General features: G+C 40.7%; 1 protein-coding gene across 1 annotated transcript; it reads right to left on the bottom strand.

Moving 5' to 3' along the window:
* Positions 1-12,395: 12,395 nt before the first annotated feature.
* LOC106642316 (chymotrypsin-like elastase family member 2B) lies at positions 12,396-14,317 on the bottom strand. The gene is made up of 4 exons (XM_014357066.2): positions 14,209-14,317; positions 13,176-13,440; positions 12,835-13,099; positions 12,396-12,766 (listed from the first exon to the last, which is right to left on the bottom strand). The coding sequence occupies exons 1-4, from the start codon at positions 14,249-14,251 to the stop codon at positions 12,569-12,571; spliced, it is 771 nt and encodes a 256-aa protein (XP_014212552.2). The 5' UTR covers positions 14,252-14,317; the 3' UTR covers positions 12,396-12,568.
* Between the last annotated feature and the right edge of the window lie 210 nt (positions 14,318-14,527).

Genomic DNA, 14,527 nt, shown 5'->3' with positions numbered 1-14,527 from the left:
CCCCCGTTGCACGATTGAACCGACTTGCTCACCAGCTTATAATTATTTTAGAGCAGCAAGCAGAAAAAAAATGGTCCTATTATCCAACAGTCCCTGGAGCTCTTACTCCGTTCCCCTTTTACTTTTCTCAATTACCATCACGGACTCGCCGCGCTCTCTCTTCATGCCCGATCGGATCTTTTTTTTTTTTCTGTACGCGCTTTAACGATTTGCTCAGGCGCATTTCATGAAGAGCCTCTTTTCCAAGCAAACAGACCCGCCAAACTAGTTGTGTACGCGAACGAGTGTACACAGCCTCTCTAGTAAAAAAAAAAAAAAAAATTTTTTTCCCGTCAGCTGCGGAGCTCGGGAATGGTGGTTGTAACGTCCACTTGACTCATTGATTTTCCCTTTTCTCAACTTTTCCCCGACCCCTCCTACTCCGAGCCGCTTTGCATTGTGCTCGCGAAACCTGCTCGTATACTCTTTTCACGTTCCGTGTTGCTCTTAAAAAAAAAAAAAAAAAACATTCACAGAGGATCGATTAATCAGTAGATTGGCTAATACACCATCAGGCACCATATGATGGATAAACTCAGTCGCAACTTTGAGTTAGAATTGAGGTGAGAAAAAGAGAAGTCCGCAGGAGTAGAAAGTCAAAATGTAATCATTCTGTCCGGTCCGTTGAATTATTCGTGAGAGGGTAGTCGGTGAAAAAACCCCAAGCTCGAGGAGACTCGGGGAATATAGAGGCGAGGGGGGGGGGGAAAAGTGACGATGAAGATGCGAAGACAGGCGGACATTAAATCTCTCTCCCTTGTAGTGCGTTGTAATGTGCGATTGATCAGTTCGGAGTCATAGAAAAGTGGTCCACCCCCCCCTCTTTTTTTTCTCTCTTTTGCAGTCTTTTTTCTTCCAGCTCTGGGTTGTACATTTCCAATCTCGTAAAGAGCTGATTGGGGAGCTCCGTTTGACCTTTGAGCACTGCAATGGCAACCTTTTTTTCCACGCTTTTGATCGTGACATTGGCTTTCGATTCACATTTACTTTTGCGCTCATTCCAATCATTCTAAATGACTCTCGATACATCAAGAACTCATTGTAATGATGAAAAAGTAAATTATACACTCAAATTATTTGCTAACATACAACAATTGTATTTGGCCCTTGCATTGTTACTGTTTAACCACGTGTGGATCAATAAAAAAAACAAAAAAATGAGAATATTTTTTATGAAAAAAAGCCCCTCCTCGTCATTCAAAAAAAATCAAGCTTTCTATGGCGAAAAGTGTAATCAGACATGTGTATGTACTTGTGCATCCGCAACTCGTAACCATCAACAGCCATACGAATACAAAAAAAAAAAAAAAAAAAGCACGTATGCAAGCACTTCTGCGAGCACTTCTGTGATGCGGTGCGTGCAGCCACTGTGAAATTAACGAATTTTTCCACGATGGACGTATCAAGCGCCTCGTGACAGCAGCGTCCGATTGCGCTCTTCCTGCCACCTCTCTTACCCCGTTGAATCACGCAATTCCAAAGTAATGGGAGGATTGGAAATTTTTTTTTTTTTTTTTCGAGCGAGGCATGCGGCTGAAGTGCCTACTCGTTCTCGATACTGCCACTTGGTCGGAGGAACCGAAAATCCGAAATGAATCGGACGCAGACTACTGCCGTGGGGTTGTATTTATAGAGATTTTTTTGCACTTTACACGATGAAAGCTATCGATGTATGTACACGATTTCTCAGAGCATAAAGCATATGGGTACGTCTATACGTGGTTTGTTAAAGTTGTTGATTGAGGTTTTTTGCAGTATGTATAAATATTGACCTTTTTTATGCGTTTTTCGTTAAAATTTCCGGAGTCAATTTTTTTTTCAGCCAGCTTTTATTCACATTCTGACAAAGAGCATTTTTTATTGAGCAATTATAAAAAAATAAAAATTAGAAATATAATTTGAGCCAGCAAAAATAAACGTCCGAAAAATTTTAATGGGATATCCTTTGAAACTCGATTATTTTTCCCCAAAACTGAAACATCTCATTCTGCTTACTGGGCAGTTCTGAAAAGTTCATCACTCTGGTGTTGGCGGCGCAAAAAATTGATTGTAATCCTCTTACCTCTTTTTTTTTTCTTTTTTTTTTTTTTCTTTTTGGTTATACACACGGATCGTCCGGTTGAAAATTTTTGGAGAAATTTCACCCACTTTGACTAATTACAACTTGAACTGCACTCGAATTACGTCGAGGATAATGCGATTTTCGCCTCCTAATGGGATCCCAAAAATAAATTACTCCGACATTTGCATGTACAAGCAAGACGCGCGCGGTTACCTTCCCAACATTCTTTTTTTTTCACAGCAAGTTACGTTTCGCTCACGTCCAACGCCACTCGTGCTTATACAAAATTGCGTAAAAATTTTTTTTTTTTTCTTTTCAACTTTTGCTTCGGAAGTTTATTTTGTTTTTCATACGCAAGTTACAAGTAACTCGAGCCAACTATTGAGATTCGCTGGGAAAAAACCGAAAGCAAGTTAGCGCCGGGGAAAAAAAGATACCCCGGCATCAGTCGTCGAGAGGAAGCAAAAGAGAAAGAGGAGGAGGACGAGGCAAAAAGCACGGCGGCGTCGCGCGACGATACGCGCCCGGCAAATGCGTGCTAATTAAAAAACTTCCCTCATCCTCCTCCCCCTTTTTTTCTTCCTCCCCCATATCTCCAGCTAGCATATTACGTGTGCACGCACCCCGCAAAGCATAGCGCAAGATATATGCCTCCCGCGGTCTTTGTCCGTCATTTTTCTAGCGTGCGAACGGCAGCTGTGGAAAAAAAGGCTCCCTTCCCACCTGCGCGTGTGTCCTCTTGTGGCGGGGAGTCGCGGAATTTTCGAGCGGCCAATTAAAATTAATGAATTTCTCGGGACTGGTGCACGGCTCGTTTCGATGACCTCGTTCTCGAAAAATCGCTCAGACACCTCTTTCTGGTTTTGAATTTTTTTTTTTTTACTCGCAAGAAATTTAGTGAAAAGTATGGAAGAAAATGCATGCCCACACTGAGAGAAAAATATAATCAAAATTACTGTGCTATAGAATGGTAATCTGGTAGTGTTCGACCATTTATAGAGACTTTTTACTATTGGAACAATAATTTTTGGTGCTTGGAACAGTAATTTTTGTAGTAAGAGTAATAATTTTTACTGTTGGTACAATAGAAATTACTGTCCAGAATATGGTAAAAATTAGGTTGGCCAAAGTAAAACGTCCCTAGACGGCGGAATGACACCTGATTGCCATTCTAGCACAGTATTTGTTATTATATATTTTTCTCTCTGTGAAATTTCTCATGAATAATAACTTCAGGGCTGTGGGTGCAGAGACTTTTGTCCAACGATTGATTTGTGTTGAGGGTACTCTCAGCAAAAGTGAAATAAGTGCTCACAAAGCCAAACCTACATGGACTTTTTTCGTACAAAAAAAAAAAAAAAAAAAAAAAAAAAAAGGAAAGGAAAGTAACGTGTTGAAAAATAATTCAGCTGCCAGCAATGTTGATGTGTGCGTGAGTAACGCAGCGAAACACCGAATTAGTTAACAACAATAAAATTGATCAGTTGGAACCACGCGCGTGCGATTTACGCTTTGAAGATTTTGCGGCTCTTGGTCGTTGCACAAGTGTGCGCATGTATAACGAAGCCAACAAGGCTTTTGGTTCTTTCTTGCATCTCTTTGACAAAATTGCTTTTCCAGCAAATAAGTTTAATAGACGCACATTTGAATAGTTGGGAAAAGAGTAAAACTTTTAATAGAAAGGAAGAGGCCTTTTGCACTCCGCTCCATCTCGAGCGACTTATTCATTAGGTCAGAAACAAGTCAACTAGCTGGAGAGCGAGTGTATATATAATACACATGACCCATACGTAGGTGGGGGCGACGTGCGTGCTCGGGAAATTAACGGGAGAAATTAGATCGCAAATGGACGGAAGATCGATCCTCGTCACGGTTTCGTGTACATATGGCCAATGTGACGTTTCGATGCACCGGTTGTGTGTGTACGCCTTCGAGCTCTATCGGTGTGTGGACAGTGTGGACCTGGACGAAATTAAGCACGATCGTCACCGCTGCTGTGTTGCATTGGAAAAGCGAATTTAGATTCCTCGAGCTGTTTATTGATGGCACATTAGAAGAATACTTAATTGTAGAGATTATATTTTTACTTTTGTCAAACATTCTCTCTAGCAAAAATAATGCATTACAGCTTGAAAAAAAATAAAATAAAAAAAGTTAATAATAACAAATATCAACGTGTTTACAAAAGTATGTAATACATTTCGTTTCAAATACTAATATAATGAGACGTACTACACTGCAGAAAAGTTTTTTTTTTTTTTTAAGAGTGTTGTATCGTGAATAGTGATGATTAATTAAAAATGTTTTCAATAAAAAAAATTACTTTAATGAAAAAAAAAAAAATTTCTTTCAGAATGCTTTGAGGTAAAGGTTGGAAAAAATAATCATTATTTGCAAATTAATAGGTCTTGCGTAAAAATATGTCAACGAATTACAATTATATGTAAGTATTCCCATAAACCAATTTTATTATGATTAAAGCAGTAATGGATCAGTGCACTTTTATACTTTTACCATAGGAACCATTTACAACTTGGTAACAACGGAACAGGGGACAAAAAATCATTTTTAATTACCACTACACTCAATTTTATTATTGCTATTGAAAGAAATACCACTACAGGAAGGAGGATGATGTTAAATAGAATTTAAAAAAAAAAAAAATCAATGGATGAAAACCGAACAAACAATTTGTTTCATTTGGTTATGATTTTCGAGTGATTTCATTTGACTTTACCGCCCTTACACCCATATCCCTGACTAACAGCTTTGACTTTCAAATTGTCACGTAATTGTGTTTCTCCCTTATATGACACCAATTTTTATAAACCCATTGAACCACACTACAGCCAGCGATAGAGGCTATAATTATACCTCTTTTCTTTTTTTCACGCTCATCTCATAAGACTCCCCTCACCTTGTATATACTGTCTCCCGTTGGCCCGCAGTGAGCAGCACTATAGTCCTCAAATTATTTTCCAGATGTATTCAAATTGCACGCCACGAGTCGCCCCTCGTGGTTTCGGCTGCGTCGCAGAAATTTTGGACGCACGGAGCTCGCGAGGTGTATAATCAGCCGCACCAAACTTTTACCTCGACTTTTACGTTTCATTCTTCCCGTGTATAATAGCACCCGAGAGAAAGAGTCACGCGTATATATATACGCTCCTCTCTCACGAGAATGACAATCTCCAGGGCGACGCATACGCGCGAGTCATGATTCTTTCCTTCCTACCTTCGGTTTTTTTATTTTTTTATTTTTATTTTTTTCTTTCTTTTTACGGCTGGGATTACAGAGCTGGCGGGTTTATGCCTCTCGAAATCGCTGTGTGGGTGTGCGCTACATACCTACCCTCTCTTTCTGTAATTGTAGCTTTTGAGTGAGCAATGCATCCGCAGGATCATATTGTATACCTTTGACGCTCGAGACAACAGCGCCAATGATTTCCGAGGTCGGGGTAATTCTAAACAGTTTCACAAACCAAACTGACTTTTACGAAAAAGAAAATCTAGTGCGAAACGTCTAAAAATTTTTTTGCCTCAACTCGCCTTAATTTGCTCCACGTGCTCCGTAAGAGATGTAGTCGCGTTGGTCTTTGCATCGCGACGTAGAAAGTGTACTTATACAGAGGGTACAATGCAAACAGCCAAAGACAGACCGCCAATGTACGGGTATGTTTTTTAGTTTGTTTTTCTTAAGAAAGGAAGGTGAGATAAGTACGGATGGTACGCGGAAAATAAGTCAATTACGAGTGGCGAGTGGTCATGAAACATTTATGAGGTTCAACCCGGAGTAGAGGAGAAGAGCGGGGCAACCAGGGCATTCTCGCATATAGGCATTGTTGGAGCTCCGAGCTGATGGTGACGCACGAAAAAGAAGATATTTGTCATGGGTATTGCGCGAGCAGTTCTATACACAGTCTGCAAGAATAAATGTTAAATGTTAATGTGCGCAATGCAAGTCCGTATAAGTAACGTGTGAGTCGTTGCGTGGCTCTGCTTCTCGAATACTTATTAGACGAAGCACTGCTCGAGAGAGCGCATCGGTACTAAAAAGTTTTCATGCGATTGGGGGTGCGTTGCGCGAACGATTTTGGCAGCGTGGTATAGTTTTCCAAGTGAGCTCGACACTGCAACGATGTTATTCTTCGTATTTAATGTATAAAATATATCTTTATAAAAGTAAAATCAAACTAGATCACATTACCATCCAATTGAGCACATGGTCAAACGTATATATATATATATATATATATATATATATATATATATATATATATATATTTCTCTCTATCTTACACGAGCAAAGATACGGAGCTACGGAGGTAATATAGCGAGCGTCGAATACACCAACCCACGACGATATCCACAAGGGGCTGGGGGGAGCATAGGTACACCGCGCACACGGCTCTGCAAGATCTTCTCCCTCAGTGGGCAGGGGGGGGGCATCTCGCGTCGATGCATTATTTATCACGTTGTATGACAAGCATTTTCATGTTAATACAACAGTGGAGTCCCGACGTGCACGTGCATAGGTATATATGTATACTATTATACGGCCTGCATAGCACACAGGGTCATTACAAGCCGCTCACGCCCGTGCTCGCGAATCTTTGATCTTCGCCGTTTTCTCCCGGCCGTACATATGCGGGCTTCCCTTTCGGCCGATTAATCTTCGCGCGTCTCTTCCTTGCACACACACACATATATATATATATATATATATATACATATATTATATACACACGGGCTCGTCTCGATCCGCACCGCGTGATGGGATCGAGTTTCACGCTCGTGGCTCTCTACGTGGGTATATATATATGTGCACACGTTGGTTATTATCGTTTGAGCTACATTTTAATTTTCCAGCTGAGGGTGCAGCCCTCCGCGGTATAAAAGTTGCACTCCATTCGGCTCTGGGAATAAAGACACACTGCCGCGTGAGAGCGTGCAATAGTCAGTCGCGCGTTTAAAAATTGAGGTGGAAGGAAAAAAAAAACAAAACAAAAAAAAAAAGATCTGTTGCAAGTGACTCTTAGGGCAAGCCTTTTGTCGATTCCTTGCTCCGTCGACTTGCGCAATCATGAAGAAGTAGAGAACGAAAGCAGGCAATTTACGGAGAATCCGTCCTTACGTGTCCTTTGACAAGTGCCATCGCGAGACAGGTGGTTCATAGGCGAAAGGTATAAGAGATTGATTTTCACTTTTCGGGTCCGCGTAAGAGAGAGAGAGACGCCCGTCGCCGAGACAAACTTTGGCTTTCGGACGGAGGTGCGCGCGGCTCTTTGATTGAATGAACTCGGCACTGTGTGTGCTCATTATCGCGCGTAATGGCGTTGCGTGGGGAGCCGCAAAAAACACACGCGTCTCAAAGTGATTGCGTGCAGCGGTTCGTTATGCTCGACGATTACGGGAGGAAATGAAATGCGACGAGTTGAAGCGCGAATTTGGGAGGATTCTTTTATTTTGCACCTCCCGACACTGACGGATACGCGCTTGGGGTGTAAAAAATCAGCGAGTCTCCGTTGGTGTAAGTATACGACATGCGTGTTTCTATAGCCTCTCGGCGCGGAAAAAGCGTTAGAAAACCCCCCGGGCCCCTTGGTGGCTGATATCACCGGAGAGAACAGCAGCGAGGGTAGTTGAACAATGGGCACGCATATGCATCAGGAGCTATGAACAGGTTACTCTCGTGGGGGACCCATCCGACCGGAGCGCGTGCCATTCCGTGTGCCGTATACATACGTGCTCGCAACCCCCCTTTGCTCCGGCCAACGAAACCGGTCCGCTGCACCGAGAGAGAGCCTGAGTGTCTTTTTTTTTCTTCTTTTGCTTCTCTTGTGTTGCTACTGCGGATGACAAGTCCGTGTGACTGCGTGCGTGTGTTTGCCAACTGCGGATAAACACAATGGTTGGATCTGCGAAAAATCGGGATGGTCGTTCCTGTGGAGGGGCAGATACTCCGGGGTGCATGGATTTTTCGTTTCCACCCTTATTGTTGAACAACAAGCTTTTCATACGTTGCTGGAAAGTGCGCGTTTTTTCTTGGGTATACGCTATGACCGGTAGATAAATGGTTTTGCGCCAACTAATTTTATTACGATTTCATGCGTCGTTGTATGGAAGAGGGTTTTTCGAAGTTAACCATGGTGACTTGGAGTGGCAAAAAATATACTAGGTACACCCTAATGTAAATGCAAGTGTGTTACATTACATGTTTAAAGTGTGTAGTTACAATTTTTGTTTTTTTATAAAACACATCGTGGTGGCGTGGATAATAATTTTGAGGACTACCACATCTTTTGAATGGAAAAAACCAATGTAGGAAAGGCGTGGAGTGAAGAAACTTGTCTGTCATGGATTTAACATGCATATCAAGTGTGTAAAATATGTGACAAAAATGTTTTTTACTCCCTACAGTCTTCTTATGTCAATCGTAGAAGAAAAATATTTTTTAGTTCAGTAGAATGGGTGGAATAATTTATGAAGCATCAGTTTGGTTATACGTGAAACATTTATCAAGACTATGATTATGTAGAATATGAAAAAGAAAAAAAATCGATTATACGCTTTAAACGTGCACTTAATTAACACACTCAGATTTTACAGAGTACTGTTAGTAAAGTGTTGAAGTACAGACAATAGAGCTCACGTGTATGTACGTGTTCTAATGAATAGGATGATGTAGAAAAACCAAATTTTTTTTTGAAAAGCCGTCTTCGTTAATTTTTTTCTTAAATCATCGTTTTTCTTTAATCAATAGTTCCATTTTTGTAACTATATATTTAATGTATGTTGGTACATTAAAGTGCTTAAACTATTCTGTAACCATCAACTTTTTTCCATAGGTTTTAACGTTAGTTGTATTATAACAAAACCTTCATTAATTCATTGTTACGTCATAATGTATTACATACAAGTTTCATTGAAATCTGAATCGTAATGAAAAAACCAACGGTACTATATTTTAATTAATTTATTAAAGAATGTTTCTAAATAATCAGTTGAAGAGTAAGAGTTTAAGTTTTTTTTTGTCAAATTGTAAGAAATATCTTGTTTTCCGTAATCCTCACTAGTTCCAATTTTCTAGCATAAATAAAGAAGGGCATTTGCATGTTTCTCTTTCTACACCAGGTAGGTATATAATATCTTGTTGTTCATCGATACCGATCTTCGGTACCCGTCGATTTGAGTACAGCTCCAGCTTCCCACCAACCTTCGGGGCACCCGCATCTTAGCGCGGCAGGTGTCTTTCTTCCACAAACATCTGCTGAAGGTCTCCGTACCGCCCGCACTCGCTTTTTCCCAATCAGGCCCAATCGGTCCTCCGCGGTGGGTGCGAAACTGAAAAGGCCTTCTCTCCAAGGCCGCGAGCGCCGATTTTTTAACTCCCCGGCACTCCAAATGCCGCACATTACACACAAACGAACATATTTACACTGTCCCGGCGTTTTCGCGATTTTTCTCGGAAACCCTGTCCAGTCGACAACGAACGTTTTTATCCCCGTGTATACAGGCTCTTCCGAAATTTGCATCCCGCAAACGCGGCGCGGCACTCTCGCGCGGTCTTTATCAGCAGAAATAAAAGTTGCATGAATTTAAAAGTGGCGAACGCTGCCCCTTTTTTTCCTCCATTCGTTCCAACTCTCGCTCATATATAATCTCTCTCTGGAAGCGTATACAGTGGCGATAAATTATTTTGCTCTTACCACACAGGCGCGTTTTTTTTTTGTTTACGGGCACTCAATGAAACACTCGCGTCGTTTCGGCACCGTTGCAATATTGTGCGCTCGACGCAGCCACGCGTCTAATACACCGTAAACGCGTAGCCAATGTCCCGCTATTAATTACCTCGCTCGAGTTTTCGCTTCTCCAGGCGAATAATGCGACTATAAATTCGTCAATCCGGCTTTTCTCCAAGTAAAGACGTTTCGACGTCGCCGGGCAGGAGAGGGGCTCTCGCAGGTTTTCCCAAAGAGAAGCCGCCACCTCGTGTTTTCCCGTATAGAAGGACTCGCGTTGCAGCTGTTGCCGATCGTCTCGTTGCGCAAGGGAGTTTCGATCACTGCGATCGACGGGGCTGATTTACTTTTCGGGAGAAAGTCGATGAGGGAGTAGTGCGTGTGTTATTTTTAACCGACCGCGGTCGCGTTGAGTTCAATTATAACCCTCGTTAAGAGTCTACTTTGCACCATCGCGGATCATCGTCTCCCACGATGCTGCAATAAATTAATACATACCCATGGACCTCCGGAAAAAATTCGCGCGTGACGGGAATTCCGTTCTACACGCGCCAAGGCAACGGAGGGGCCGGGCTTTCGCCGAACGATCGCCATCCCGGCTCTCGTATGGGGGCCGGAGAGGAGAGTCGCAACATTTTGCTCGCGCCGAGCTATAGAGTTGATCGTGTGCAGCTGCGGCAGGTGGCTCGCACCAGTGACAACAGCACTTTCGACCTTCCGAAAGTCGAGACGCGCGAGAGCGAAAAAAAAAACAAACAAAAAAACAAGTAACTCGTGTATACGGGTCGTTATGCCTAACATGCCCGTATGAATGTATGTATCTGCCGGCGCAGGAATAAGGTCCGGTTTAATTGCTCGACCGATAGAGCGGCGTTATTTATCGCTCGGGTATCGTCGCACTTGCACTTTTGTTCCGTATTTTTTTCCTCCTCCTTTTGTCTCGGTCGACGGGGTTCGTTGATCCCGTTTGGCTTTGACGACTCCGCAGAGAGATAATCAGCCTCAAGAACGCGTTCGTAAATCACGCGGTCGTTAAGCCGGGGAATGCGCCTCTAAGACCCGCCGAGGATGTTTCAAACTGTTATGACGGATACGCGGATGCCACTGATATTGCGTTGGGTACATGTGTACTTATATGTGCACCTTGGAGGCTCTGTGTAAGTTTTTTTTTCTAAACGCGTCTCACCGAGCATAATCGGATGGATTTTACTGTCCCGGGACTTTTTAAAATTATTCTTCATTCCATTTTAGGTCCGCATCGGAATTTCGATTCGTAAAAGCCCCTCTGTCTCCTTTCATCAAAAAAAAAAAAAAAAACCGCTGACGGCGCAACTCATGCCAGGATCGTGCATTAAGCGGAATGTAAATATTTTTCGCGAGAGCTCTCACGAATTCTTTATCGAAAATTGCGCCCGCGGAAAAAATAATTTTCGAAAAGCACTCCGGCGTATATATGTAAACTCGCGTGCACAAGTATCGCATTATGACGTCGTTTCGGGAGGAAAGGGGGGGGGGGCGCCGAGCAAATAATAATCAGAGAGTCCCTGAAATTCAAAAATACGGGGAAAAAGCGCACGATTCCGTGCGTGCACGTATGTATACGGAAAACGGCAGCATTTACATTGCCGGGGAGGGCTACAATGGCACGGCGGCAATTACACTCGTCCGCGATGTACAATCATTCACAAAACGCGGTTAGCTGCCGTTTAAACAGCAGAGCCGGAGGAAGGCGCGCGTATTTGCGCAGAGGAGACGAGGGGGCAGCGGGGAGAGAGAGGCGCACTCTCTATCTCTGGGTCCAATATGAACTTCGCTTGGTTGGAAATTCATTTGAAAAGAGGAACGACCTCGCTGGAGCCGCCTCCGTGGGCTCGTGTATGGGCATGGTTTTGTTCTTATCTGGTGGGATTGCTGGAATTATACGTATGTAAAATAATGTTGTCGAGCTTTTTTGTTTCGGATGTACTTGGAGGTGAGCTCGTTTAAAAAAATTTTTTTCCCAACTTGATTTTGCGAGCCAAGAACATTGAAAGGAATATACCTACTTTTGCTGGCTGATGTTTTTATAAATTTGCGTGTGGTTGAATTTTTCTTAGTCACTGAATGAAAAAAGTGTTCGTGAAAATTAAAAGCTTCATTTTTTTCCATACTTTCACTTGTAATACAGAGACACGCACCTTGAAATTATTAAGAATTCGTGAATTTTGTATAGTTTTTTATTCTCACGTTATTTTGTTTAATTAATTGGTAGCACACAAAGTACGAATTTATTTAAATGTCATTTATCGAAACACCGTTTGTGCTACCTGATGCACACAGTCCATCAAGACTATGGTAGTTGGGGTGAAAAATAGCACACAAACGATGACGTAAAATGTGACGGAGCAGCGTTTCTTTGGACTGTACGCCAAACATTTTGACTCTAAAGAATTAATTGCACGAATACTAGTTGCATACATTTATACACTTGGTGACACGCGCGTATATATTTACTCAAAATATTGGTTTTTTTTTTAAATTAAATAAGAACACTTGTACGTTTTCATGTGAAATGTATTTTCTAATGATACAAAAAAGACTCCCTGTACTAGGTGCAAAACATTGAGCAAGCATTTTTCAATCACACGTATAGTTTAAACAACATACACAGGTAAAAAATAATTGATCGATTGAGGCAAACATTATATTACAAATAATTAAATAAATTCAGGTTTCCGGAATTCGTCTACATGGACTCCACTGCATCTAAAATATCTATTAGCTTGATTAGATCCTTATCGTTATCTGCCACGTTGTTGACTACACTATTAATCCAGTCAACGTAAGGGCTAACAGATGTGAAAATGTTTTCATTTATCGACCCAAGACCAACTAGCACCATTCCGTTTGGAGATTTATCCACCAAAATGTCGGTTTCGTGAGACTGAGGAGTATTAAAAAATTGTGAGATGTGCTGAAACTAATGGGAACAAACGCAGATTTAACACTTACCCAATTCTTTTCGGTATTTGAGCAGAATTGAAACGGCAGCAGGTTCTTAGGATTCCAGTAGTACATCCTCAACAGTTGCTCGCAGGCCTTGTCGTCTACCATTTCAACCTTGGAAAATACAAGTCTACCTCCTCGAGGATATCGATAACTAGTCATAATGTACTTGGATTCGTAATAAAATTCGCTCAAGTCACTCTGATAAGCGATACTCTTGTCGTGAACACTTTCCGTCAATTGCAAAATAGCTATGTCATTCTTTTTATCGCTGAAAACAATTATTTTGAGTTATAAATAACTGTATCACAGATGGATCATTTTATAAAAAGAAATGAATATCTTACGCAAAATTAAAGTCCTTGTGAATGGTGATATTACTGATCGGAATCCGACGTACGTTTTTGTCATAATATGAAAAGCTAGGAAGAGCAATCCTGTACTGGGCCAAATTATCAGATACGCAACGGGCACTTGTTAAAACATAGTTTTCTTTTATGAGGGCTCCGTTACACCGGAAAAGGTAATGGTTACCATAACTCGTCGTCATCTCGACAGCTACGTGGTACGGAAACTGATTGCTTCTTGCGTAACCCCCATGAACCTTGTAGACTGAAAAAGACATTTTACATTTATTTTTAATTTGCAAGTGTTGAGTTGATAAAAAATGAAGTAATTTGAAGAGCTAAAGACTTTTTTTTTTCAAAAATAAACAGCACATTAATTTATATATTTGCCATGGTAAAAGACCAAACAGATCGTTGTGCTTATCACAGCAGCAAAAAATATCTGTTAATGATTTGAATTACACACTTTTGACACAATACTATTTAGGTACAGATCGAAATCAATAACTATTAATGAAATGCATTGGGTTGACTGATGCACCAAAGCATTGATAATTTAACTTTAATAAATAGACTAAAATGTTACGTGGGTCATAAAATTTATTCTAAATGAGGAAACGATAAAAATTACGATATATGTTGCGTAATTTAAGTAACTGGTATCACTAGAAAAGGGTAAAGTGACATTAACGTTAAGTAATATTTGAAAAATAACACTTTTTGTTGTTTTTGCTGAGAAAATGTATGTTACGTTAAAACATCAACTAGTTTTTATAATTATTTCTGACTCTAAATTAGGTACAACTATTTTTATAAAATAAAAAAAGTCAAATCTGTTAGTTACTGTTTTCAAAGGCAAAAAATTATTTTTAAAATTTTAGTAAAATTGCTGATAAAATACCACCAATTCGAGTAAAAGTAGGGTAAACAATGTAAGTTGGATTATAGTTTATTCCTTAGGTAAGAACCATCATAAAAAATTATAACTTTTAAAATACTTTATATAAAATATCTCATAACAAAAAGTACTCACCTTGAGTAACCAAAAGTACAACAAAAACTTTTAGAAGAACCATTTTGAACAAGAAAAAATTCCTGACTGACTGCTTTCAACAATGGTCGTTCCTATTTATAAGCATACTAAAAGGGTGACTAATTCATTTTCGTGACTGCAAGTATTGTTTCTGGATGTACACGAAATATGTTTTTGTAAGAAGGACTTATTGGCTAATGGCTGATGACCTGTGTTATCGTACGCTAGCTAAGAAGTAAAGGTGACGTAGTATAGTACGGCCTTGTAAAAGTGTTAATTATGTTTACGTTGTTTTTAGTCCTGTAAATGGAAGTGTTTT

This window comes from Copidosoma floridanum, unplaced genomic scaffold, assembly GCF_036245765.1.
Source record: "Copidosoma floridanum isolate Cflo_tuat_1 unplaced genomic scaffold, Cflo_Japanese_pri ptg000006l, whole genome shotgun sequence".
Classification (NCBI taxonomy): Eukaryota; Metazoa; Arthropoda; class Insecta; order Hymenoptera; family Encyrtidae; genus Copidosoma; species Copidosoma floridanum.
This window is presented reverse-complemented; position numbering and strand designations above follow the sequence as displayed.